Source organism: Vanellus vanellus (genome assembly GCF_965231255.1).
Source record: "Vanellus vanellus genome assembly, chromosome: 1".
In the NCBI taxonomy this organism is placed as follows: Eukaryota; Metazoa; Chordata; class Aves; order Charadriiformes; family Charadriidae; genus Vanellus; species Vanellus vanellus.
Genome location: NC_138905.1, coordinates 28023864 through 28050180, shown reverse-complemented (window position 1 = coordinate 28050180; position 26317 = coordinate 28023864). Strand labels below are relative to the sequence as shown.

General features: G+C 40.8%; 1 protein-coding gene across 2 annotated transcripts in view; it reads left to right on the top strand.

Moving 5' to 3' along the window:
• The window catches only part of ST7 (suppression of tumorigenicity 7), a 152392-nt gene extending 133130 nt beyond the window's left edge, over positions 1–19262 (top strand). For both annotated transcript variants that reach the window (XM_082488448.1, XM_082488449.1), the window contains exons 12-15: positions 4690–4840; positions 9236–9328; positions 12437–12576; positions 18961–19262. In XM_082488448.1, the coding sequence (XP_082344574.1) occupies positions 4690–4840; positions 9236–9328; positions 12437–12576; positions 18961–19056 (480 nt within the window). In that variant the 3' untranslated portion in view covers positions 19057–19262. The remainder of the gene's footprint in view (positions 1–4689; positions 4841–9235; positions 9329–12436; positions 12577–18960) is intronic.
• The last annotated feature ends 7055 nt before the right edge of the window (positions 19263–26317 follow it).

Below are 26317 nucleotides of genomic sequence, written 5' to 3'. Positions count from 1 at the left end.
TAAGCTTGTGCTGTTCATCCCACTGGGAGGAGGAGAGTTCCTGTTCAAACAATGTTAAATTCTCATATTCTGGCCTGGAGGGATGCTGTCACAGGTGCAGGAGTGACTATTGCCTATTTGCGGCCTGAGCTGTAATTTCAGAGGCAAATTGCACAATTGAGGAAAAGAAGGAAACCTGCCTGAGATAGGTTGATTTATTTTATAAAAGAGCACTGAAGTAGCTCATTTATGTGGAATGTTTAAAAGCACTCCCAGCAGAGGTGAATTAGTAGCCAGAGCACTGTCAATATTATGAAATAAATAATGTATATTCAGTCAGTTCAAGTAAGAGAAATATAAACTCTACCATGGTTTACTTCATATGTACAAGGTCCATTGTCATCCTCCGAATGCTCGTTAAAAGCCATATTCCCATATGTGCACGGAATGGCTATAGCTGAGCAATATCTATTCCATTGTCATATAACCAGCATGTAAGTCCTCTGTGGAAGCACGTGAAAAATACTGTTACCGTTTGGGGTGAGAGAAGAGAGAGACCAGAAAAACGAAAACAACCAAAAAAATCCAAGCCAAAACAATGCAGCAGAGAAGGGCTGATTGAGCCATCTGTTGATGACAAAAATCATTGCGCAACTTTAGTATTCACTCATAACTTGATTAAGACTAGGTCATTCTGGCTGAAATTTTCTAGACTGTCTTTTCTGAGCTGGTTCCTTTTTTAAAGGAACATGATAGCTCCAGATGGTGGTGATGTGCTATTTTCTGTTCTAGTTAAACTTTTTCTTTCATCATTGAAAAACAAATGCAGTTGGAGATGTGCCAGGCTTGCCATCTCCATTTCCTCCATGATGGATAGCTCTTTGCTAAATGTTTTATCCAGCCTGTTACATCACACTCGGAAGTGGAACCACGCTTGGGTTCAGAGCCTTGTCAGGATGACGTTGTGCTCCCATCTTCCCTGTGTATTCAAAGCATTGAAAAGGTAGTGAAGTTTTATTACTTAAATTGTAAAAATCGTGTTTGAATCTGAAAGGATGCCAGTGTATCAGGAGTTACAGTTGCTAGGGTTTCTGTCAAGAAGTGTAGGTTGTTTTCTTGTAAAGCCAGATGGAGTTCATACTGGTATGAGTTTTAGTGCTATGGTAGGATCTTGTGTCCATATTACTCCTGTAAAAACAAGGGCTGTGCTCTGGACTGAGGCCTTTGGAAATGCTGAGATATAAATAGTCAGATTCCCATCCTGAAGTCTTTGGTGGCTGAAGAGAAGACTGTACATGTCCAGTGTAGTATTGTTGATAGCAGCCTCTTGGAAACTACAATCAGATGTCTTTGGCTGTTTTTTTCCAAGAGGTGGAGATACTTGTTGCACACAGAAGTTCATGAGGACTGTGACTTGCATGTTATATGGGCAGCATGAGGACGGCAATTATTGGATAATTTTTGAAGAAAGATTTTTTTTCATTTAATTTCTTTTCACTGGAATTTGTCTGCTTGTCCAATCCAGAATGTTTCAGAGAGACTGTGTTGATTTCGTGGACAATCTGCTATAAGACCAGCAGATTCCCGGGACTCAGTCCTGCCTGTCAAGTATCTGGGTGCCAGTAGCCTGCAGTTACCACAAAAGGGGGCTGCCCTTGGCTATGCTATCTCAGAGTAGACCCTGAGCCCTGTCAGCCAAACCTCTAGGAACCTGACTGCCCTCCAGGCTTTTGAACTCTCCTTGAAAATACAGCAATGCACAATTGGGTCTGATACTCTAGGACATCAAGACCATCCTAATTTTCATGGACAGTCATATCGCTCCTTCCATAATAATCAAGCCCTACCTACAGCTAGGTACCTTTTTTGGTACCCATTACTCCTATTTAGAGAAGTTAAACAGATGGAGACCTTCAAGTGCCCTCTTGCAAAGCAGATTGCCGTTTCTTTGATTAGCTCTATTCTGTACTTGTGGAATTTGATCTTTACATTTCTGAAAGTGCCTGATGAGAACTGTACAGAGTGTTCCAGACAAGGTCTCTCTGGGGCTGTGTACAATTAACATTGCTGCTGGAAATGCCTCCAGAATAAATTCATGGACAGTTTGTATGCCCAGAAGGTGTGGCTGACCTTTGTGCATGAACCAAAAACTATTATGAGGCCCAAATGAGATTTGAGCCATCCATCAACTTTACATGTGGGTCTTCTTGAGTATCACCAAACCAGATTATGGAGTTTTTGTTTGGGAAAGTAGCTGTGATACAGTAATGAGGGAGGAGTGTTTCACATTTTTGATCTGAAGAACTTTAAAAAAATATATATATTACTTTCTGAAACAGAAAATTGCAGACTGAAAAGTCAACACAACTGAGTGAGGACTAAGAATGATTTGCTAGTGTCAAGATATATCCTTCCATCTGGGATTTCCACTTGATTTGTTTTTAATCGTTGATAACAAGCAATATGTAAGAATCAAAATAACATGTTTTCATCTCAATGCTCCTCAAAACAGGACATTCCTTACTGGTTATTCTTTTCCTACAAACAGTGACATGGCTTTGGGGTTGGGGTTTTTTTCCCTTTGATTGAAATATTTAAATATTGAGAACTTACTTTCTCATTACTTTTGCAAAAAAAAAATATGGAAATAAGAGTTATGTTGTAAATTAATAAAACAGATAGAAACCTGCAGCTCTTGCAGCTGTACTCCATTCTGCTCAACAGGTATAATGTGTGTTTTTAAAAGGGTGGCACATTCATTAGGGCAGTGAATAAAAACATTTGCTGTATCTTTGTAAGCCTGGCAGCTCCCTCCCTCTTGTCAACTCTTTATTCTGTTCTCTCTGTCACTCTTAATCCCCTGTCCTGCCTACTAAATTGCAGCTTTCTCCATTAATCCACCTGCTCTGCAGCTGTCTCAAATATTTCTGAAAGGTTTTGGAGAAAATCTGAGTATCACACATATTACTCCCCGTGCTACTTCAGTTTCTCCTCCTTTAATACTGTTAGCTGCATCAAAAACATGCATGATTTCTCTTTCCTCGTTGCAGTATTTACCTGTTTCCCAGGGCTGACAGTTCTCTGCTTTGATCATGGTCTCTTCAAATCCTTTACCTGTTTGGTAGCTGCTTCCAGACTCCCTCAGGAGAAGGGTGACTCCGTGCCATCGTGCTATTTGTGCTCATTTCCCTCTGGCCTTTCCTCTTCCTCTCCCCAAGGCTGATTTTTCAGTTCTCATTTATTTCTTTTGCCCTCTTTCCTCCTCTTTTCTGCCCCAGCTCACACACTGAACAGGTGCTCAAGCATGCCTGTCAGTCTTCCGTTCACAAAAGTCTGCATTTAACAGGAGCTGTGGAAGGTTGACACCACCTACACCTCTGTTTCACCTCTGGTGTCAAGCTGCCTTCTCCTGGGTGCCTGCACTGGGTTGTTGTCAGTCTCTGGTTCCTGCAGTCCTCCTCCTCCCAGACCAAAGCCAAGACCAGTGCATAGGCACAGAGGCCTCAGTGAAGTGGAGGGCCTGTGCGCTCGCTCTCTTTTTGCCAATGATGAACCAAAACTTTCCTTTCCACACCTTGTGTTGGGGCCTGACAGTCTACTGCCTGACTCACCTGCTGCCTCTTTTGTTAACTTAAATAGTCTGGTGGGGAGAACATTTGTTCTTGGGCATCCTGGAAGAGAGCGGCAGTTTCCGTATGCTATTAAAGAGCAGTCAGCTCAAAACTGGGAAATGTTACACTTCTCAGAGGAGAACTGACAAACAGGAGCTGATTTGGCAACCTGTGATTTCTGTCTGTCATTCCTTTCCCTGTGAAGCATGCCAGCAAGGGACATATCTTTCCCCTCCACTGTATCTTTCCCCTCCACTAACTGGAATGTAGTAACATCAGTGATGAGATAATGTCTGCTGAACTGGTAGTGATCTAGTTACTGCACTGGGAAAGGAGGAAAAAACACCTGCTTGAATAAAGTCCAGGACCTCTGTCTTCTCCTGTGTCACGAACCCTCCGTGTGTTTCATCCTCTTCTGTTATGGGGGATCCAGTAATGGGGAGAATTGCTTGTGAGTTTAGTCAGTGGTGCTTTTTATTTTCATACCACTTTTAGTAAGTATTTCAAGTAGCAAGCTTAAACATCCAGTACTTTTTTCTGGAAATCAGATATTTCTTACATTTTGTAACTTTTTTTTACTTTGTAACTTGTTGGTAGCTACTTAGGTGGCTGCCAGCCTTGAATATTCATAGAGGTACCAACGAGTTGGTGGCAATGCAGTAAAGCAACCTGTGTGCAAACTACGAGTACTGCGTGTTTCCTTATAGAAAGACTATGTACATCGAATTGCTTAATGTCTTCTTCATTTTATTATAAACACTTTTAATTAAAAAGCTCTTGTAATTAGATTCTCTTTTCTGCTTTGAGCCCTTTTTCCATTTCCTTTGATAAGAAAGACATCTCATTTTGAAATTCTTTATAGTCCCCCTACTACAGCTGAAGAGCAGAACATTAACCATCTGTCAGCATATCTTAGTCTTTGGGAATAATTCAATAATTATCTTCAAGTGCAGTTGGTGATGTTACACATTTGATGAAACACTTATGAGGGAAAGTACTTTAGGGAAATAGACCTTTCAGTGTGCATTGTAGAATTGCAGGCAGCTTTTTGTGGGTTTTATTACCTCTGAAATAATTGTGCTCTGCTTTTTTATTGCAGTATCTACTAGAAATGAAAAGCTTAATTCTGCCCCCTGAACATATTCTGAAGAGAGGGGACAGTGAAGCAATAGCATACGCTTTCTTTCATCTTCAACACTGGAAAAGAGTAGAGGGAGCATTGAATCTTTTACACTGTACATGGGAAGGCAGTAAGTAATTTTCTTTCTTATAAAGGAGCTAATAAAATATTTTTATTGAATGTCAAGAGAAAATAATAGCTTTTTGTGAAGTATGGTATGTGGGAATTTGGAGGTCAGTTATATCCTCACCAGCATTGAAACATTTTAAATTGAAACTGAAAATACAAACTTCATTTAATGAGGAAAAAGGGTTCTGAAATCTTGGATTGTGTTTGCTGTGTGGCACTGAACAAAACTTCCCATGTTCTTTGTGACATATTTCCTTACTCATGGATAAGGGAATTAATATTTTGTCTTCCCCATTCCAGAGTTAGACAGATTTTTTTGTAATTATTTGAATGCTTTGGTTTTGGGAAATTATGAAAGTGGCTTACAAGCAGAAGAAAACCCAACAATAACAACATAAAATACTGTTTTGGTTTATACTATTCATTAATATTTAATTGTCAAGCTGGAGTGAGTCCAGTGGAGGACTACTAGGATATATAGGGGGCTGGAACATGTGGAGTAGGAAACGACACTGAGTGAGCTGGTTTTATTCAACCTGGAAAAGACTTCTGGTAGTTGAAGGAGGGATCCAGTTGCTGTCTTCCTCCACCCAATGGACAGATAATATGGAAGACAGAGTCAGAGTCTTCTCAGAAGGGCACAGCAGAAAGGCAAGAGGCAATAGACACAAGTTGCAGCAAGAGAAATCTCATTTAGACATAAGGAATATATTTTCAGAATGAGAGTGGTGATGCACTGGAACAGTTTGCTGGTAGGTTGTGGGATCGCCAACCCCAGAGATACTCGGAGCTCAACTGGACATGGCCTTGAGCAACCAGACCTAACTTTGAAAATGACCCTGCTTTGGGTAGAAGGTTGGAGTCATATGCTAACCTTCTGCTTTGCTTTCTTCTGTTCTCTTTTAGTCTCTCCATATGTTAGTATATCGCCATTTTTTTTCCTTCCTCCATTTGCTGTTCTCATTTAGATTTGTTATAAAAGATACAATTTGCCATCATAATGTAATACTGCCATTGTAAAAGTGATTTACTGTCTCAGGCACTGGATTAAATGGCCTGAACTTGCCTAATTTGCAATGTAGGCTCCCTGCAAGGGCTTTATTTCTGGGTGTATGGAACACCTTGCTCAGTAATCCGTGCAATTGCTGCCTGGGGTTTGCTGTGCTGCATTGTTCTCTGTCCTCCCTGCCTGCTCTTTTCCTGTCATTTCTCCCAGTCTATTATTTTCTCTGTCATAGCTTCCTTTACAGTGGCTTATTTTCAGTGGTTTGCTTTTACATAGCATTTCTTCTTCCAGATGCTTGCAGAAGTCCTTTAGCCCAAGGCTCGTTATCCCATCATTATGGAGCAGTATTTTGCAGGAAATCCTGAATAGATCTTCTTTTGCTTTGTCAGCCTGAGGAGTCCCTAAGGGGCTGCTTATAAGGACCAGCTTTTGGCACAGGAGGCTAGCTGCCCTGCAGTCCTCCTGCCACATAGGGGATCTAGTCATCTGTGCCTCAAAGCAGTGTAGGGCATTCCCATCCAACTACATTAACCGATTCCTCTCCTTATTACCGCTACAGCAATCTGAATATGTACTTTATTAGCTAATATTTGTATAGTAGCCTGTAAAGATGCAAATTATTATTGTTATTAACCTCGATTATTAACGTCTAAAGAAAAATCCATAATTCATTTTGCTCAGTGATTTCAGAGTGAGATGAACAGTGCACCAGTCCTCAAGAATTTTGTTCAGATTTTGCTTACACATAAAGACTCCCATGGGTTTTAATGACTAGTATCTAGTACAATAATCATTACTTTTGGTCCATATCTTAGTCTGAGTAATGTTCTTTATGGATGTAGTGAACTATTTATGTCACTCTTATGTCCTTTACTTGCAAAAGGTTTCCTTGGCATCTCTGTGCAATTGCAAGTTAAAACCAGTGGAAACATGACAGAGAAATTAAATTTCATTAAATATTAGTTCTAACCAACAGTCTACATACAGTACATGGTCAGTTACCCTTGCATTCTTTCTAGGTATTTATGTACTTGCCATGTCTTTAAAGTGTACTCTTCCGTCAATGTGCTTAAATAAGCACAAGTCTCGCTTTAGTAGCTTGTATTTAGGAATTTAATGCCCACACATGTACACTACTCAGTTCTGACCTTGTGGGAATTGGGCAGCGTTAAGTACATTAAGTCAGTCACTTGGGGGATACATTTTGAATGCTTCTGAGGAGAATAAGGTCACTCCTAATTAAGACAGCCTCTAACACAATTTATGAAGAAATGTCTTTGTGATATTTTAAATTCCAAAATTCTCATGGAGTGTTCTTCCAAAATTCCATTCAACAGTTGAGAAAACTGAGGTTATAAAAATAATGATCATCATCGAACTGGAATGTTGGTTGTTTCCTGCCCCGTCTTCATTCAGTCAGTCAAAGTACAGTTTTATTCATAGTACTACTAAAAAAGCCCAAGTGGCACCACATGAAACATTGCTCTGGGTTTGGTCCAGGTGGTCTGTACAGAAGGTCTGTAGTTTGAAGTGTAACCAAATTTCAAAGGAGTCTGAGGTGCTTGCATGAAGAAGAAAAACCTAGGCGTTCTCGAATACTACAGTAGCTTTTATGACAAGCACACGGTTGAATGGCAAACTGCCATGTGCTACCTGAATTGATTAATGTAAAAGAGGATCAGATAATACTCTAAGAGTAAGGCAGAGAAGCTCCTACGTAAATACAAACTGATACAGATGAACCAGAGCACTTTCTTCCACGATTGATAACATTGCTGAATAAACTGTTTTGGTGTAAATGTTCCATATTTGATCTCATGTCAAAGATGACTGTTTAAATTCAGCAAAATCTATTCAGACATTTTTCACTTGTTTTGTAAAAGGAACATTTTTGCCATCCCTTTTGATTACAATCTTAATACTACTGTGATTTAGGGTAAGGCATAAAAAGCTTGGTTGTCTGTTTAAACATTAAGCCAAATTGGAAAAAAAACCCTTGTGTTAGTGATTTTGAAGTAGTGAGCATTGAACGTCCCTGCACGTATGTTTTTGTAGAGACACTCAAGTCTATTGCATGTGAAGATCATACAAGGCTTGGATTATTGTATTTTTACATGGGGTTTTGGGATGGTGTGGAGGTGGGGGTGTTAATAATGGAAAAGTGTTACACCCCAGGTTGGAGGATTTCTGCCTTCTTTACTATTGCTTTAAACATAGTAATCAAGAATAAATACACTCAAATAATCGCACAAAAAATACAGCTAGCATTATTTCAAATGCAGTGTGCACAACTGAAAATATTGGGGTGTTGTGTATTTTAAACCAATTCCTCAGCTGCCTTCTGAGCAAGAGATAATGGACTACTACCATGTGGCAGAGGGCTGTACCTAACATCTAAAATATACAGTGCTTCTAGGACATCTGTTGAGGAAAATATTGCTTCAGTGACTGATGTTCATAGGAATAGTGAGAATAACACGTTGATGACATTTTAACAGTGAGAATAATATATAGGATAATGGAAAAGGATGCCTTGATTGCAAAGCTATAATTCAGTCAAGTATTCTGATGTTTCCATAAACCACACTCAGATGGCTTATGACATCATCGCCATCTAGATTTAGTAATCCATTTCCCTCCCTCTCTGTTATTATTTTCAATTGTAAAAATGCATAAGATTAAGTATTATTTAATCCGTGACCTGAAGATTTATATTGGGAACCTGACTTGATCTGCTACATTTAAAAAGAATGCATGTGAGGAACCTGGTTTTAATAATTCAGTATTAATCTTTGATTGCCAAATATAAAATGAAAACATGACTGTGTTGGAAAACTGGTTCTCTGGGCTCGAGTCATCAGTGTTACCTGGTTTGCTGGAGTGTGATGGGGAAAAAAGTAGTGCACTTTTTTCCTTGCAAAACTTCTGTTATGCTTGATGCAAGGAGATTGCAAGTATTGGCCTGAATTTACAAGCTTGGCTGGTCATTTTTGTAGGCTATACCTGTTATATCAGATACACTTCTTTCCCCTGAAATTTTAAAATTCTGCAGCCTAAAAGCCTAAGACAAAATGGGTAAATTCGGCTATGGAATTGTAAGTATAATGGGCTCTGATCCTGCAAACATTTATGCATGTACTTGTAATGTGGTCTCATTTGGTGCTCACGAGCCTTCTCCCAAGAAGAAAAATAAACATAAGTGTTTCCAGGATTAAAAAGCTAAGTGTAGATTTATATTTTGGCACTTCATTAAACAATTTATATGCTGTTTGCAACCAAATATAAATGTTATGTTTTGTCTATGTTTGTTTTTCAAAATTGTAAATATAGTTAAGTATGTTCAGTGGCTGCCCCACTCGCGGTAACTTGTGCACGGTGTTTTCTTTTCAGCTTTCAGAATGATCCCCTATCCACTGGAAAAAGGACACCTTTTCTACCCTTACCCTATTTGTACAGAAACTGCAGATAGAGAGCTACTACCATGTATGTTCAAGTTTCCTCTTCTTATCGTTGACATCAAAGAATTGTTTACCTGAATCTTGCAGCACTGCTTTCCATTGATGATGCCTTTTAAATGGAATACACTGGATTAGAATAGTTGGGTTGACAGAGAGTCTCTGGAGCTCCCTTGATGGTTTAAGAGGCAGCTCCTAGCCGTAGTTCATAACAACATCTTTAACATCTTATTGTTGTTGACAGTGTAGGGACAGGGAGAGACATTACTGAAGAAATATAAATCTGTTAGATCTTGCTATTCTCTCTTGCCAGGACACTGGAAAATATGTCTGATCTTTCATCTAGGCTGACATCCCATCAAATCAAAAGCACAGTGGCACAGCCTTGTTAGTCTTTTGTAGACACAGTAGCTACTTAAATTCTAAGGCAAGATCAAACCTGCTTGAGGATGACTGGATTATTAACGCAGCTGTTATTCTGACAGGTTATGCTGATGTTTTCTGAAAAGCAGTCTTAAATAGGAAGAAAGGGTTTTCTTCGTGTAATGGTGTGTGTGCTATTGCAAAGAGATTGATGTGAAATTACCTCAGTCATTTATTGTATATGTTTATGGCATGCATTAGCAAAGTGCCAACAGTGTTCCCAATGCTCTGCAAGATGCAGACATAAAGACAGATCCAGCCCTTGGGAAGCGTTACAGTCCAAGCTAATGGGACTTCTTGCCAGTGCATGCAGTGAAGCACAAGAATGCAGAGGAAGAGCTGAAGCAGCCAATCTTGCAAACAGTTATGCTTCATTCCCACATGTTTTCTCACTGAAGTCAGTGGGACTTCATGTGAGCACAAGTGAAACACATGCAAATGTGGAGGGTGTTGCAGGGTCAGGGCAGAGAAGACAAATGCAGGTTGATCCAAGGAATAAGGTTCTTCTCTCACCTTCTCTGTCCCGAAGAACGAATAAAGAGAAATCTGTTCTGGAAAAAGTAAAATGTAACTTGATTCTGCTGTGAAGCCTGGTTTTTGAGGGCATTTGCACTTTTTGTAGTCTTTCATTCAGAGCCTCTCTGGTTTGGGCTGAAAAATGTGTTGCCACTTTTTATAAGCCTATGTGAGTAAACTTTAGGTGAGAATAATACAGCAAAAATCCACTCATTGCGAGTCTCCCCTTCACAGTACATTCTCGATGATATTATACAGAAATCCTTGGCAACTGACAATATCTCCCCACCCCATTATAATCACCCTAATTATAACACCACCACTTAGAGTGCTCTGCTTGCTTTACTCAGAGGGATGCTGAGCTGGGGAGGGTGGAGTGTCAGGAGATTTAGGAATGACAAAGTCATACAGAAAAGCTCAGCGTTCTCTTTTTAGATGCAAAACTAATCGTTCTTGTCAAATGTTAGAAGCCAGGGACTCTTTAACAGCATATGCAGACAGTCGTGTTCTGCTCTGGCAGTTATGGGAAATGCCTTTCACTGCAAAATCTCTTGGGTTTGAGTAGGGAAGGGTTTAACATACCATGACAGACACAGGTCGGTTAAAGGGGTTTTGCATACCTGTCCACACCCTTTAATTGCTTGTGTTTTAAAGGAGAGTCAGCTGGAATTATATCAGAACACTAAGATCTGGTAGGCTATCTGAATTAAAAATATCAATCACAAAACTTTTGCCATGACTGTATAACAGACTGGATCAACAAGTTTAAGCCTGTGTCAAAAGCAAGTGTAAAAAACTGAGCACAAGAAATCTTAGACTTATAAAGTCCATGATCTGGTATTTCCCAATCTCTAAATTTAATTTAAATCAAAGAGAAGTTGCAAATTTTCTGTGTATTTCTTTTTAAACTGAATGAATTAGCAGACCCCAAAATTATATATTTGGTTTATATTATTTTAATTATTTTATTTTATATTATTTATATTTGGTTTATAATATTTTAACTTAAACTCTTATGAATTCTTGCTGTTTGTTTTGGAAACCATTCCACTCTGGATGAATGCAGTCAAGGATATTGTCCTGTCATGTTGCTGGATTACCCTGTGCTTATGTTGTCTGCAAGTACAGTGAGATGAGAGCTGTTCACTGAAGCAAAGAAAGTAGGCAAAATGGAAGAGTACTGTTTTGGGTGTATAAATAGTTACAGGATTTGAGTATACAGGAAGCTTAGAGGTTGGTCCTGTATGAGAAAAAAATGTTTCAAAGTTCGCATTTACCATGACAGTATGGACTGCATGAGTGAAGCAGACAGATAAGAGTTCACCAGACCTTTTTCCAACCCAGCCAAATTTTCACCTTGAATCTAAGACACCATAAAAGTTTAAGAGATGTATTTTTCCACTGAAATACTCGTTATCCTCTTCTGATCCTTTTAGCCTTCTTAGTGAGGCTTTCTCCAAGGCCCAGTGAGCAATTTCTCATACCAGAGTTGAGGAAATTTCTGTATTGCTTTTAGTGTATACTAACTAACACCTTAAAAATTCACTATTAATTTAAATTTCAGGTTTTAACACTTTAAAAAGTTGTATTGTTAGAAGTATACAGAGAACGCTGAATATCTGAATTTACAGTATGTGTTTATATGTCCTATTTTTAGGATAACTCTTCTTGGTTCTGCAACTTGAACCCTCAGAATTTACTGTTACAAAGGCTGCAGTTTTACAGGCTGCTTAAACTGATCTACAACCATGCTTCTGCAAGGTTGGGCTCACTGCTGCTCCTGGGTGCACTTCTGCACCGTCTGTATATCAGCATTAGCAAACATGCAGCCATGTAGCTAGTCAATGGCCTGTGTAAAAAACCTGGATGATTTATTTGTAGGTTAGTTTTCTGGGGTTAGTTTTTGCCTAGCTGCATTGTAGTTAGTGCTGACACAAGGAAGGCAAAAGTAACGCGTACATAGGACCGGAGTAAGCCAGAAATATGATCTTTGGATGAGAATTACTTGGCAGTGAGATGACTGACACATCAACAATGTTGACTGTAGATGTTTCAGACCTTCTATGTGTTTCTTCCTTCAAAAGCATCTTTGGGTATCTCTGGCTGTTTAAACTACGTAAGAATGTTGGTTTGCTTTTGGCTGTTTTTGTGGGTTTTTTCATATAATGCATTCCCCTTCCCATCTTTTTTTCTACAGCATTTCATGAAGTTTCAGTTTACCCCAAGAAAGAGCTTCCCTTCTTCATCCTTTTCACTGCTGGACTATGTTCTTTCACAGCCATGCTAGCCCTCCTGACACATCAGTTCCCAGAGCTTATGGGGGTCTTCGCAAAAGCTGTGAGTATCCTCTGCTGCTGCTCTCTTCTGGTAAAGAAAGACACAGATGCAGGAAGAGCTGAGCATATTCAGTAGTATAAATAAAACATCAAGAGATGTCTGAGCAGGGGGTCATTTGAACAAGTTAAGGGAGCTGATCGGTAAAACACACTACTGGCTGTCTTCTCTGGTTTATATGGTTGCTTTGTTAGGCTAGGTCTCTTGTGATTTTGCCAAAAAGGCTTGATGGGAGAAGGGAGTATCTGTGTTTTCATATATAATCTGATAAAATAAACTAATAAAGGTTTTCAGAACCCCTCTATTTTGTGTAGAGCCATAATGACTGTGCCGTGCTTTCCAGTGCAATAGAAACTATTAGTATGAGGACAAATAGAGTGCACTCTTAACCAGGGCAAATTTCTGCATTCTTTCCCCAAACTGCCATGAAGGAAGTAGTCTCAATATTTCCCTCATAACTTTTCTTAACTACATCCGGGGAAGTCTCTGCTAATTCTGCTTTTTTAATCCACCAAGGCTTAATAATTTTGGAGGATGAGAGGGAGGGTCACGAATTATGCTAAAACACACTTTTCTTTGAGCACCAAGAATATCACTTTTCCAGTGTGCTAAAATATGAAAAATCCACTTACAGAAAAGTTCTAGGATAATAAAAAAGCTGTCTCCTTCTCCAAGAAATACTGAATATCCTGTGTTGTAATATATTTTCTCAAATATATTTATATCTCTCATAGGTCTTATGTTTCCCATATAGCTTCCTGGCCTTGTTTTTAATGTCTTTGGTGCTTTTGGTCTGGGGGGCGCAGGGGGTGGGGTGGAGAAAGCAATGCTGAAAGGTTTGACAAATTCCAGATTGTAAATACTTTCTCAAACTCCTTTGCAAATGGCAAGAGACTCCCTTTGCAGGTGAACCAGGTCTCCTACCACCCAGGCTTGTGAGTCTGATACAGCAACAGTTTTTGCATCTTTCTTCTGTTAGCTCTAGAAGGCAGAAAATAAGATTAGCTGTAGCAAAAGATACCACTTCTGTCAGCAAAAAGTTCTGAAACATACCTGAAATATTATTACTTTCTCTTGTTTCTTGAGTGTATATGTAGGCATTTGATGGACAATAAGTATGTAATTCAGGCATATGATCTTTGTAAAGCTTGTGTTTTTTTCCTTAAGTTGTTGAAATGCATGACCCTTGTTTGAGGGCTCTTTCAATGTAATCTGAAGTTTTCTGATACTGTCACAGTTAACGACCCTAAATCTGTCCCTGTTAGCCTTGTTCCTGTGCTTGTCAGCTTTGTATCCTGAACAAAGACTGTATCTCAAGCTGGCAGCATGATGAGATTTTGTACTTAGTGCTCCTGCTGCAGGCAGTGAGCTGCTGGAATTGGAGAAGATTGGTAGCATGTGTGCATGGGATTAACTCACCTGGCTTTGGTTGCTGAGTGCCGTCAAACAGATACCAAAAGTTATGCTGGTGGTGTGTTAGTAGTTGTTTCTCCATGGTTTAGAGCTTGCAGGTTCCAAAGCCATTTGGGGAGTTGAGTCAGACCAGAAGGATCTATTTCCCTGGTGTGTAAGTGCAGCTGCCATTGGTGTTAAGAGAATAGATACCCCAAGACTCTGTATGTGGTTAAGTTCTGCATATTGGAGCAGGTAAAGCTCCTACTTAGTAAAATAAGCACAAATAGAATTGAAATGTGGTCTGCATTACATGCATAAAGTTGGCAAGGTTACTCAAGATCTCTGAACCTGTGCAGCAGCTGAGTTTTTGTTGTACATGAGAAGGGCAGAATTTAAGCCTGTGACATTTGTTTAGTAGCTCGTAGAAAGGTTTTGATTCAGAAGGGTCATTTTGTTGCCTCCTCTGGGAAAAGTAGCCCAGGTGTATGAGAATGAAGAAAATCATGGCAGACATCTCTTTGAAATGCAGCTGTATCAGAACAGAATGGAAGAGGCTGGCCAGACCTGGCTCTTCTCTTTCAGTTTAAGGGAAGTTTGTTTCATAAATAACTAATTTTGTAAGCAGCTAAAAGATGTATGTGCTGACTGTTGCTGTGGTTATGTCCATTGAATTACCTATTCCTGTACGGTTGGTACTCATTGTGATGTGGTGTATTACATTGTGAAACTGTGCACATATGCTTTAATTTTAATTGATCAAAATTATTCCTTCTCTTATGCCTGCCAATCCCAAAAGCGTTGCACAGATGTAATATCACCATCATAGCCCAGTCTTTTATTACTGCAAATTTATATTTACCATATTTCACAAAAACTGAACAGGTTAGCATGACTGAGTGTTGGGAACTGGCTCTGAGCTGTCCTCCAGATAGCATCTTCTTGCACCTTTTCCATAGCCCATTAACCCAGACACTGGGTTCTTCAAGGCAGAAAAAACCCTCTTCCACGTGTGAGGCTGCCAAAGGTGGCCTGTGCCACTGTGAGTGTCCCTTAGGGTAGCCTGCATTTCCCCGCTGGATGCAGAAGTCAAAGGCATTTGAAAGATACTTTCCTCGTCTGGGAGGTTCGAGGCAGGATGGAATTCATCAAACTCCATCAGTGCACCCATGTTTTAGAGCCAGAACCTGCTCTGAATGCTGCCTGCCACTTCAGCAGCAGGTTTAGATACTCCCAACTGCATCCAATTCTGTAATGTTGTACCTGGAAGTAAGCTTGACTCTTCCCATTATGGAATTGAAAGAATCCAGTTCTTTGATTGTTTTGTCAGACTGAATATAAGTAACTTCAAAAGGACAGTAGATCTTGGCATTTTCACTCAGTTAGGGAGAAGCATGTTCATAGCTTGTGGTTTTAATTTTTGCCAGACTATCTAACAAAAGGCTTTTGTAAGTTACTTAAGATATGAATACAAGCAAAACAAATTTCTGATTGCCTGGCTTGGATAAAATTGTCAGCACAGGGTTGGCAGTATTGAATTTCTTTCATTGTCATGCAGAAATATAACAATAGCTGGGAAATCGTTAAAAATATGTAAGTGCAGGTCCTTTTGTAACATGCTGGCAATAAGAAAGTATCTTAAATAAAACTGAGAGTTGTATTAACAAGAGGGTCACTATATAATTTGAGTCTACAGTCGTGTCTAAAAGTGTAGTGCCTAGTTAAATTTTTTAAATGAGTGAAACTTCAGAAAGACTAATTTTTCTCTGATTTGGTTCCTTTGTTTGCCTGAGATCACTGACAAGATCTGTTTCAATATTTTCTGTATGATGGATGGGACCTCAGTTCAGCAAGCAGGTTTGCCCAGGGAAATATTTCATCTGCTTGGACCTCTACAGAGGCAGAGGCAGGGAACATGTAGATCCGATCACAGGGACTGAGCAATAAATAGTCGGTTCCTCCATGCAAACGCCAACCACAGTGGGAAAGCTTGAAAAGATACTTTTGCATATCTGTTTTAATCAAATTGTGCTATTCAGAAGGTGCTACCAGAAAGCTGCTTTCTGCCATCTTTGAAATAGCCAGGTTGATAGTTTTATTTTAAAATACATAGTAATAATAGCAAACTTTTTACAGTTCTCCCATCACCAGTTCTGCCACCCTGAATTCTTACTGTACTGCTGGTGCTTTTTTTTCTGTTCCATGTGGAAACAAAAAATCAGCGTCAAAAGGAAAGGAAAAACTAAAAAAAAAAAAAAAAACAAACCAACCATATCAGGCAGACTAAGCCCTCCTGGATGCTGCCATGTGGCAAACAAGCCAGATAGGCATCTGCCAGCAGATGCCAGCCTCCTGCACCAGGAGCTTTCCAAGGGCCAGATAGCCCCAGCACAGATGATGTTGAACAAGAGAGTAAGTGGCATCCTGAGCCTCTTGCTGTCAGCAAAGGTTTTGCTCAGACTTCAGTAAAGCCACGCTTTGACATCCATGAATTTAATCCATGTATTTTGTAGACCAACTAATTTTCCAGGTGGAGAAAAACTTGGCCCATTTTAAACTACAGATACTTTGCTGAGTTTGTTATAGGGTACAATTGACTATTTCAGCAACAAAATTCCTATAAATTGCAATAAAACTTACTATCAGGCAAATTATTTTTGTTTCATTGATTTAACAAGTAAGTAATTTGCACTGTTTACAAAGCTGAGTTTTACCCAAGTAGATGCAATGGTGCAAGCTTACCATATGGATCAAGTGCTACTCATAGAGCAGAAACTATCCTCTAGTGGGCCTTTTGCATTTGGCAAAATTAAAGGGACATATTTATTTAAACAGTTCACAGCTTAACCAGAGGGAATGCTTCTACGTGGGCTAAGCCACTTGAAGTAGTAATAGCAAACTAAGATTAGGCAAGTCAGTGTTACATTAATTCACATTATACAGCTTGACCTTTAGCACTACAACTGAAATATTCTGTTCAGCTTCAGTTAGAAGTTTTTTCTTCGACCTGTGCTTATGACCAAATCTCATCACCAGTGATGGTGTTACCTGGTTTTCCCGTGATGCACAAGTTGTCCATGACGTAGCATCTGTATTGTATGCAAACATGTCCAAGAGGAAAAAAAGTATGTGAATGCTTACTGTTGCCTTTAAAATGCATAAGCATCATAAACATCATACTTTTTCACAGTTAGACTCTGCAGAGAGCCCATTTTAGTAAACAGTGAAACATTTACAGGTATTTTCACACTTGATACTGTGAAATGGTTATAATCTCTGGCTGTTAGATATCGAAATTTTGAAATCTTTTACATACCTTTGCCATATATAGCTGTGTTTCAGCAGCACACAGACCTGTAACAATTTTTGAAATCGCATTTTTCATGCTTAACTTTAGATCCTTAGGAGTCTAAGTTAGAGACCAAGGCCCTATCTGTATTAAGTAATAAAATACTGTTTGTTCTGTGACTCCAAAGCCAAGTGACACATCTCAGTTCACGTCTGTACCTCTAACCTCTCCTCCCTTCAAAGGCAGGATGGTCCCATCCTCGCTGGCTGCTGGGAACTGTCCCTGCCCTGTGCAGTCCCCAAACTCTGCCTGGGCTTTGTTGGGGAGAGGCGAAGTGGCATGGGCCAGAACTGTGTTGGGAGCTGTGCTAGCAGTTCAGGAGTGGGGCTGGGGCAGGCCAGCACCCCGCACTGTGCCGCGGTCCTCCTTGCTTTACAGGAGAAGACAAAGCCCAACCGCCCTGGCTCCCTCTGCAGCGGGGGGTAGAGAGGGAAGAGGCAATTTCAAAGGGCAGTTCTGGTCCTGGAACGGGTAGAATTACTCTCTAGAAGTGCTTAGTTCTCTTCAGTGACTTCAGGGGAACCAGACCCCCATGTCTGCGTCCTTTAAGTGCCTAAAGATATATGGGACAAATTCAGAACATGGAAGGGGATCTAAGTGTATTTATATCTAAAGTCTGATGCTCTCTCTTGTCAGGAGAGAGAGTTCTTTTTGGCAAAAAGAGAACACATCCAGCGCTACATTTGCTTTAATACTGACCTACCAAGCAGACTTCATGTACATATCAGTGCAGTAAGCGGAGTTCATGTTTTGTGCTGACTACAGGGCAGTAACTGAAACACAAACTTCTCGCAGCTCTTTGCCAATCAGTTTCAAACAAACAGGACTATTTTTAGCAAAGTTGCATCAGCCTAAAGGCTTAGAAGCCACAGGGTTCACAGTCTCGAAGTGGCTGACTTTGCATATTACTGTAGTCTCTCATACACGTATAGGGCCCCAACATAGCTGTACAGTTAAATTGCAGCTAATGTAAAGCACAGTTAATATGTGTTTCCCAAAATTTGGGGAGTGTTTTGAGTACCTGAGTTGTGAGATGTGTAGCAGGCAGTGTTTTTTTCCTGTGATAAAATGGTCTCTATTCCCTTGATTTTTGTCACGCACGCCTGTCCTAACATTAATATACTGAAACCTCTCTCAACGTTGCCGGCTGTGTTCTGTAACAGAGGGAAGATGTTAAGATAAATTCCAGTTAGTGATGCCCCAGCGGATATAGCAGATCTATAGATAATGCAGAACCATTTTAAACCTGAATCTACAGACCTGCGTTTTGTCTCTGAGAGGTGGTCTCACAGATTTTGCTGTTCTGAAAGAGCCTCTCTTTCCCTCAGTAGGTTTTGGTTTGAACTTTTAGTGGCTTCAGTATGAGCCTGAATCTAGGATGTGAGACGTGTGAAAACTTTTGTAGTTCATCACTTTGATCTTCATAAAAGTCAGAGTCTTGCTTTTCTGCAAAATCCAGACATCTGTGTATATGCAAGACTTAGAATTTGGCAGGGCATCTTTATACGTGAATTATATAGTTTTTATCATGCTGGAAGATTTTACAGAGGAATGCAGCAAGAGTTTCTTGTCTTATTGGACAGCTTTCTCTTGAGGTGTGTTGTCTCCTGGATTTTGATCTGAACGTGTATCTGATTTCTTTGCAGTTTCTCAGCACCCTCTTTGCCCCTTTAAATTTTGTGATGGAAAAAGTAGAAAGCATCCTGCCCTCCAGTCTGTGGCACCAGCTGACGAGGATCTGAGGGAGCACGCCTGCTGACTGACTGCCATGACATCTTCTGTGCCAACTTTTTGTTGACCACAAGAAAGCATGATAAAAAAGGGAAGCAGTTCTAAGACTTAAAAACTCTTCATGGATTGTCTGTTCTCATATAAAAACTGTTTTGTTGTACAAAATACATTGATGTTAGGTTCTATTATATTTTGCCTTCAGAAAAGAAAAACTTAAAAATAAACTTTTGTGTATTGCAGCATTGCTGTCTTTTGGCTTCTTCTTCAAAGCTCAGATCGCACTTCGTGTTCTTAAACATGTGTGGTGTATCTGCTTCACCACAGCTAGCGCTAGGCTTTCCGTTCAGTTAATGAAAAAACGCTAATAACTTTACAATTAAGCAACCCTATCACTGCCTTTTCTGATGGAGTTCAATTAGGGTCAAGCCCTCACCGCTACAGACAGTCTAGACGGGGCTTCTAGACAGTTAAAGCTCTTGTTTAAAGCAGCTTTAGGCTCTCCAGGCATTTTGGATGGCACATTGGGCTTCTGATTCCCATCCCTGCACAGAGGTCAGTTGTATCCTCATCTGAATTTTCAAAAAGGCCACGTAATTGACAGGTTTTCTTCACACCACTGTTATTTCAAGTATCTCCGGAAGCTCTGTGCTTTGTTCTCTGTGTACAGAACAAAGCATAGGTAAGTAATGGCAGAGAATTTTAGACAAACCGACCTGTAGTGAGTGACCGTTGCATTGTTGCATTCATGCTTTTACATATTTCTTGCTGAGTTTTTATTGCATTACTAGTATTTTTCAAGTACGAAAAAGCAGGTACTTTTTCCTGTACAGATTAAACATCAGCTTTATAAACTACTGCCTGAGACCAGAAGCTCATTAGCAAAATTGGTGTTAGTTCATGCACAATTAATAGAGAGGTTGGTGTTTCATCAGTACCTCAGGAAATCTTATCTTTGTGCTGTGAGAGGTTTAGACAAAGTATTCATTTATAACTTAGCCACAGTAGATGGAAACCTCCTGCAGACACCTCTGCTAATGCACAAGGCCAGCTTTAAGATCAGGAATTTGACCTGGAAGTTGAAGCAGATAGTCCTGTCTGTCAAGAACTGAAAGTGCATCCTTACGGATGCCTCAAGGATTTTTTTTTTTCCAACTCCTCTCCCAGATAAGAAACCATAAACCCGATGCAGCAGACCAAAAATGCCACTTTGCCAGTTCAATTTCTCTATTCTTCTAAAACTTCTGAGCAGCTTGAGGGAGTGTGATCCCCAAGGAGATAAGTTTGTTTATCAATGAGGAAATGAGTGAGCAAAGACAAACCGCCCGTTATTGGAGTTGCTATGAAAGGGAAGTGTTTCTTAACAGCAGGAGATGCATTACATTGTCTTTTGCCCTCTTGATCGCAGATGTGCTAGTTGACATAGAAGAAAGATTTTTGTCCAAGCGAGCAATAGTACTGCATTAAGGCAAACACCACTGTGCCGTGAGGAAAAAAGACAGCCCCGCACCAGGAGAAACCAACTGTAAGAATGAGGCCTGAGGGAGGACACAGAAGATCAGAGAGCCCCGTGGCTAAATGTTAAAACTGGTGAGGTGTGTCACCATTGGGGATTTCCGTACAGTTTTTTTTTTTCATCTCTGGCTATTATTCCCACAAAACAATTCGCTGTAATGTTGAAATGAACGTGGCTTACATTTGATGTGGGATGTGGCATAAGATTAGAGGTAGCGGATTGCCAGTGGACAGCTTGTGGAAGTGTGACGTGGGCCAATGGTTGTGTTCTCGGCTTTGTACCTGAATTGCTCGAACAGCCACAGAGGACACCTTTCCAGCAGGTGCTCCTGTGCATCTCTAGCTGTGAAACTAGGGATAATCACATTCATCCGTTTGCCTCGTAGCAGCACTGTCACAATTATTTAAGGTTGGTGAAAACCGGGCATAGTCAGCTCTTGCTGTCCTATGCTGCTTTGTGTCGTGTATTCCCAGCCACCTCAAAAACCTTTAAAGTTCATTTATATATACCCTACATTTCAACAGAACAAATTGCTGTGATTAACAGTCCTAATATATAAATGCGTTTGCATAGCACTGTATGTCTAGCTACACACAAATGTCCATATTTGTCAGTGACTAAGGTAGTAGTTTGGCCTTCTGTTAGAGGAAGAGATAATGCGAATTGTGATCTGTGTGGGAATTACTATCTGTAATAATCCGATAAAAAAGAATGTTTAACTCCTGGAAGAATCAGATTCTTCCCTTGAACTACGGGGAACTTTTAGGAACTCAAAAATATCTTTATGCAAGTCTATTTCGACTATTTCTAGTATCCATCTCCCTTATAAGCAGTAATGAGCCATGGATTTTATCTGAAAAATATCTCTTTAGCTTTAATTCTAATTCTAGGTATCTAGGAGACTAAGCAAGTCAGACAAAGGGATTTTCTTTTTCATCGGGCAGAGTTTGTCGCCTTAGGCTTTTCTGCCTCTGACATGTTTCCTCTGAAGTTCAGCACAGCTTAGATCAAAAGGCAAACACAGCCCATGATTATCATGATGGAAAACCTCTGGCTTTGCGTGGAGATGAGCCTTCTGGAAATCTGGTTCAGACAATAACTCATCCGAATCTTCAGTTTGCAGATTTGGGGGGTACAGGAGAGCTTTCTAACTCCAAATGTTAACAGTTCCTGTATTTTTCTTTGAAGACAACCTAATACAATTTTGAACACACGCTATCTCTTTACACTATAACCTGCATAGAACAAAAAAGGAGAGAAGCCCAGGAGTGTCAGGTAAGCCAAGCTGGCCACCTCTGGCCCTCCCACCGGGTAGATTTATAGCTGCTCCAAGGCGAGAGCCACACTCAGAGAGGCGAGTGCTGCACCCAGGGGATGGCTGCTGCTTTCCCTGGTTACGAATCGTTTGCTGTGATTTGGTGTGAACACCGCATAGACAGACTGTGATTTTCCAGTGGAGTAGGACAGAAGTCCTTACCCCAGTAGAAAGGAAGAAAAAGTATCAGGAGTTTTCCTGTGTTGCAGAAGCCCACAGAAGGTAAACAGCCAAAGGATGCTGCACTCCTCACACACACCCCTTCACACCCACTGTGGCTGTCACCGCACGGAGGGCTTGAAAGCCTCAGGGGCTGTAGTTAAGGCAGAGTGTGCAAGGTAGCCCCCAGCCCCACGTGCCACACAGCTTTGTGGGGGGCTCCTGCCCAGCTTCCACCAGCGAGGGAGCAGAGAGGCACCCCTGGAACAATGAAGGAGGAGCAGTCAATATACTGGTTTATATGCATTTGCTTCTTTCACACAAGAGATCTTACATAATGAAGTCACATCCATTTAATCAAGCAAATGAGCTGTTACACAAAAAAAAAAAAAAACCCAAACCCACGTGTTTGTGATTGCAGCCCATGAACTGCTGCTGAAATTATTATTTCAGATAATAATACAAGTTCATTTGTGTCGTTTGAAGTGGCAGAAGAACCCTGCAGGCTGTTATACACAACCACAAACCTGCCTCTGCCCTCGGAGGTGGCCATCACCTGCACATGAAGGCTGTAGCCCTTCCTAAGAGCGTGGGGCAAAACCCACAGAGGTGAGCAAGCGTTGGGATGCTTCGTGCTGCCCCAGTGGATTAAGAGCTGTTTTTTTTCCTGGTGAAAGCATCCCTTCCCAGCCCAAAAGCTGTGTGACCTTCACTAATCCCCAGTAAAACGTTTATTTCCGCTTTCCCACCATATGCTGAGTCCCGCGAGGGGCTGGGCACGAAGCCTGCAGGTGTGATTTGGGCATCCGGGCTGGATGCCCTTCGGCAGCTGTGCAGCACAGTACCAGAAATGCGGTATTTTATTTCTAATTCACGTCTGCGAAGGCGGTTACACAGGGGTGGGAGGTGAGGGTGAGGTGCACAAATTGGGTTCAGATAGTTTTGCAGGAAAAAAAGAAGCAACACAACAATCTCTCGAGCAACAATACCCACATGCCCTAACATACACCGCCATTCCTCAAAGTCATTCCCTTTTTAGTCATCCCATCATTCCCAGTCTTTTACCTCATTTTCCATGAGGTAAAAGAAAATTACACTTTTATTTCATGCGATTTCTCCTAAAACAGCTCGACACGCTTTTTAGGGTTAAATTTGGTAAAAAAGAAAATAGTGGGGAGGGAGCAATCCCAAAAAAGCTTGGCAGGCTCTCAGCATTTCAGAATGCTGCTAGATTCTGATTTCATGCAGCTAAAGGGAACTCCCTCAAGAAAATTGGACTGCATATTTAAAAAAAAAATAATCCTATGACCTTTTGCCTCAGCTAACATTATTCTGACACTAAAGTGTCTACCTAGGGACAGCTGTTTCCTCTTCATGATTAAACACATGAATAAATTTATTCCATGGAACAAAATACAGGGTTATTTCATACGCCTTGCCTGATTTCTGTTTCTTCTTTGCTCCCCCGTTTTTTTCTTTATTTGATTAGCTGAAGGTCGAGGAGGTGCCTTTCCTAGCAATATTTACACCGCTGAGCATCTTTTCCCACCAAGAAATAGCAAAAGCTCCCGGGAGTGCTTTCTTCATGGAAGAGGCAGCAGAAATGCTTACAGCTGTAAGAAGCCTACCTCGAGCTCTTCTCTTTAAAAAGAAAAAAAAAAAAAAATCATAAATGCAGCAAAAAATTTAATCAAACAATTGGCCAGCTCAGCTGTTCCACTTTTGTTGTGCTGCAAAATATTCTGCTTTTCCTCTGGTAAAGCAGGTTCGGTGGGGGAATTGCATTGCAGCTTATTAATATGGCACGTGTGGAATATAAAATTCAGGCTGCTGTGCACCTTTGGTGGGCCCACTGCTAAATGGGGCAGGGAATCTGGTGACAAAGGACACCAAAAAGGCCAAGGTACTCACTGCCACCATCTTCCTGGTCTTACTGGTAAGAGTAGCATTCAGGAACCACAGGCCCCCAGGGGGAAGTTTGGAGCAAGAAGACATACCTTGGTGGAAGACGACCAGGTTGGGGAATGAAAGTTCCACCTTTAATATAGTGACCCCAAAACACTTTCCCCGGGACTGCAGAATTCAGGTGGGTTTGTTTTCTGTTGTGTTAACCAAATGACGGAGTTGAGAAGTGATCTGATTTTATTACCTTTTACCCGGCTTCCTAGAACAAGTACCCTTGTAAGAATGAGGCTTCCTTTTTTTCCAGAACACTGAAATATTTTCTGCATGATTACACGGTGAATTTGTAGACTACTCAAAGAGTCTCTGAATCCTTCAAAACACCTGGCACAAAAAAAAAAAAAAATTAAAAATATTATATTGCTTTTAACTTGTTTAAGTTTAAGGCTTAAAATGTGATATTGCTCAGGCTGCGAACTCCACGTGGATTTGATTTCACAATGAAATCCTAATAAAAATTCTCCTTGGGGCTCACCTTTAAATACAATTAGGTGTGAAATTGTCCTTGTCCAGCCCACAGCCAGAATTACCAGCAGTAATAAGGCCAACGGTACAACCACTGAACCGAACGTGTATACGGATGTACACACTACGTGTGTGTGCAATGCACACGCTGTACACTAACACCATGACAGGGCTGTTCCCACCAGCAGTTGCTTTATACCCAGAAGGATGATTATTCTTACTTCTAACCGGGATCATTACTTTAATGCCGTGTACGGTAACTGAAATATTATCTTATCGTCCAAATAAATACCTTTCCGGATCCTCCTAATCTTTTAATGCCAGCTCTGCCTTCTGGAGCTGACTTGCCCATTTAAATGATGCAAACTTTTCCCAAAGCCTTTCAGATGTAAATGACTGCTCTCTCAAGACCACTGAATGCAAAACCCCATTCTTTTTAAATATTCTTTAAAAAAAAAAAAATAAATAAATAACCAGCATACTCACTTTATTGCCATGGTATGCTATATTACTTTTTCATGCACTGTTTGTACCTGCTGGGGGGGGTTCCTCCAGTCTTTCTTATTTTCATATGGAAATTTTACCTACATCGACAATATGTTTTATCACCCGTTCAGCCTCCTTTTCCTACTTGGTTTTTGTTGGTTTTGTTTTTTTTTTTTTTTCATTACTTTTTGCCTGTCTCTGCCCTTCATGGGTGCTTTTCCACAGCCTTATTAGACCTACCGGCACAGGACCCATCTCTCGTCTTTTGCTGCTCTCTGCTCTGAGGACAGAGGACTGGTCCCTCTCTGACCCAGCTCCTCTCCCGTTGAGACTGGGATTTCTAAGCCTCATGAGCCTGCACGTCTTTCCAGCGCTCTGTGGGTTTGTGCTGGTCCCAGCCCAGCATATGGACCTGGCACAACCTGTAACTGCCTCCATCAATGGCCAACGCAGCCTTAATCACAGGCGTAAGTTTTTGCAGAAAGTATTCAGAGAAAAGTTCATTTGGAAGTCCCCATCTGAATGGAAAGTGCCATTCTGAACACATTTAATAGATTTATTAAATTTAAAAGAACATAGAAGTTGTTAAATTCTTTAGAAACCAAGTCATTACTGAGGCAAGGTATTTCCTTCTCCATCAGCTTTCTGCAAATGTTTTTCTGTTTAGTCAGTAAATGAAAAATAGGAAACCTTATCCTCAGGTGGTTGAATGTCCTATACCGAGCTCTCACTGGGCTGAGAAACAAATCTCTTCGATCCTTCAGATCACAAAAAAACTCAGCAGTTAGTATTAATGACCTTTTAAAAGCTTTTAAGGCAACTTTTCACAAATATATAACTGACATTTGCTTTGACTCTTTAATAGTTTATGAAAATGTTGTGGCTGAATATATTTCCTACAGCTTCCTTCGCGTTTCGCCATGGGCCCTATTTCCACCCCATGGGAAGCCACAGGGTGCTAATGGCAGCCAGGGTGGCCCTGGACGACACACGAGATGGCAGCTGGGCCACCCCACTGCAAACTCCAGTCCACCAGGGATGGACAAACATCCCTCCCATAAAGAGTTTCACTCTGTCATGGAGCAACCACCAGCTGGTGCTCAAGCTCCCGGGCACTTCAGTATCCAGGGCACCACTGTGACCAGCACAAGATCCTTTGGAAGACGTTTGAGCAAGATCAGCTCACACAGGTGGTGGTGGTCTTGTTAGAAATGCCTCATCTTTGCGTCTTGCTGCGTTCCTGATGGCAGGAATAACTTGCCGCAAGGAGTCTGGAGGAGAGTTGCGTGGTGGTTGGAAGAGTCCCGGCAGAAGTACGTCCTTCCAGAGTTGCATCAGTTTATGCACAGCCAACTCTGCAGCAACGCCGCCA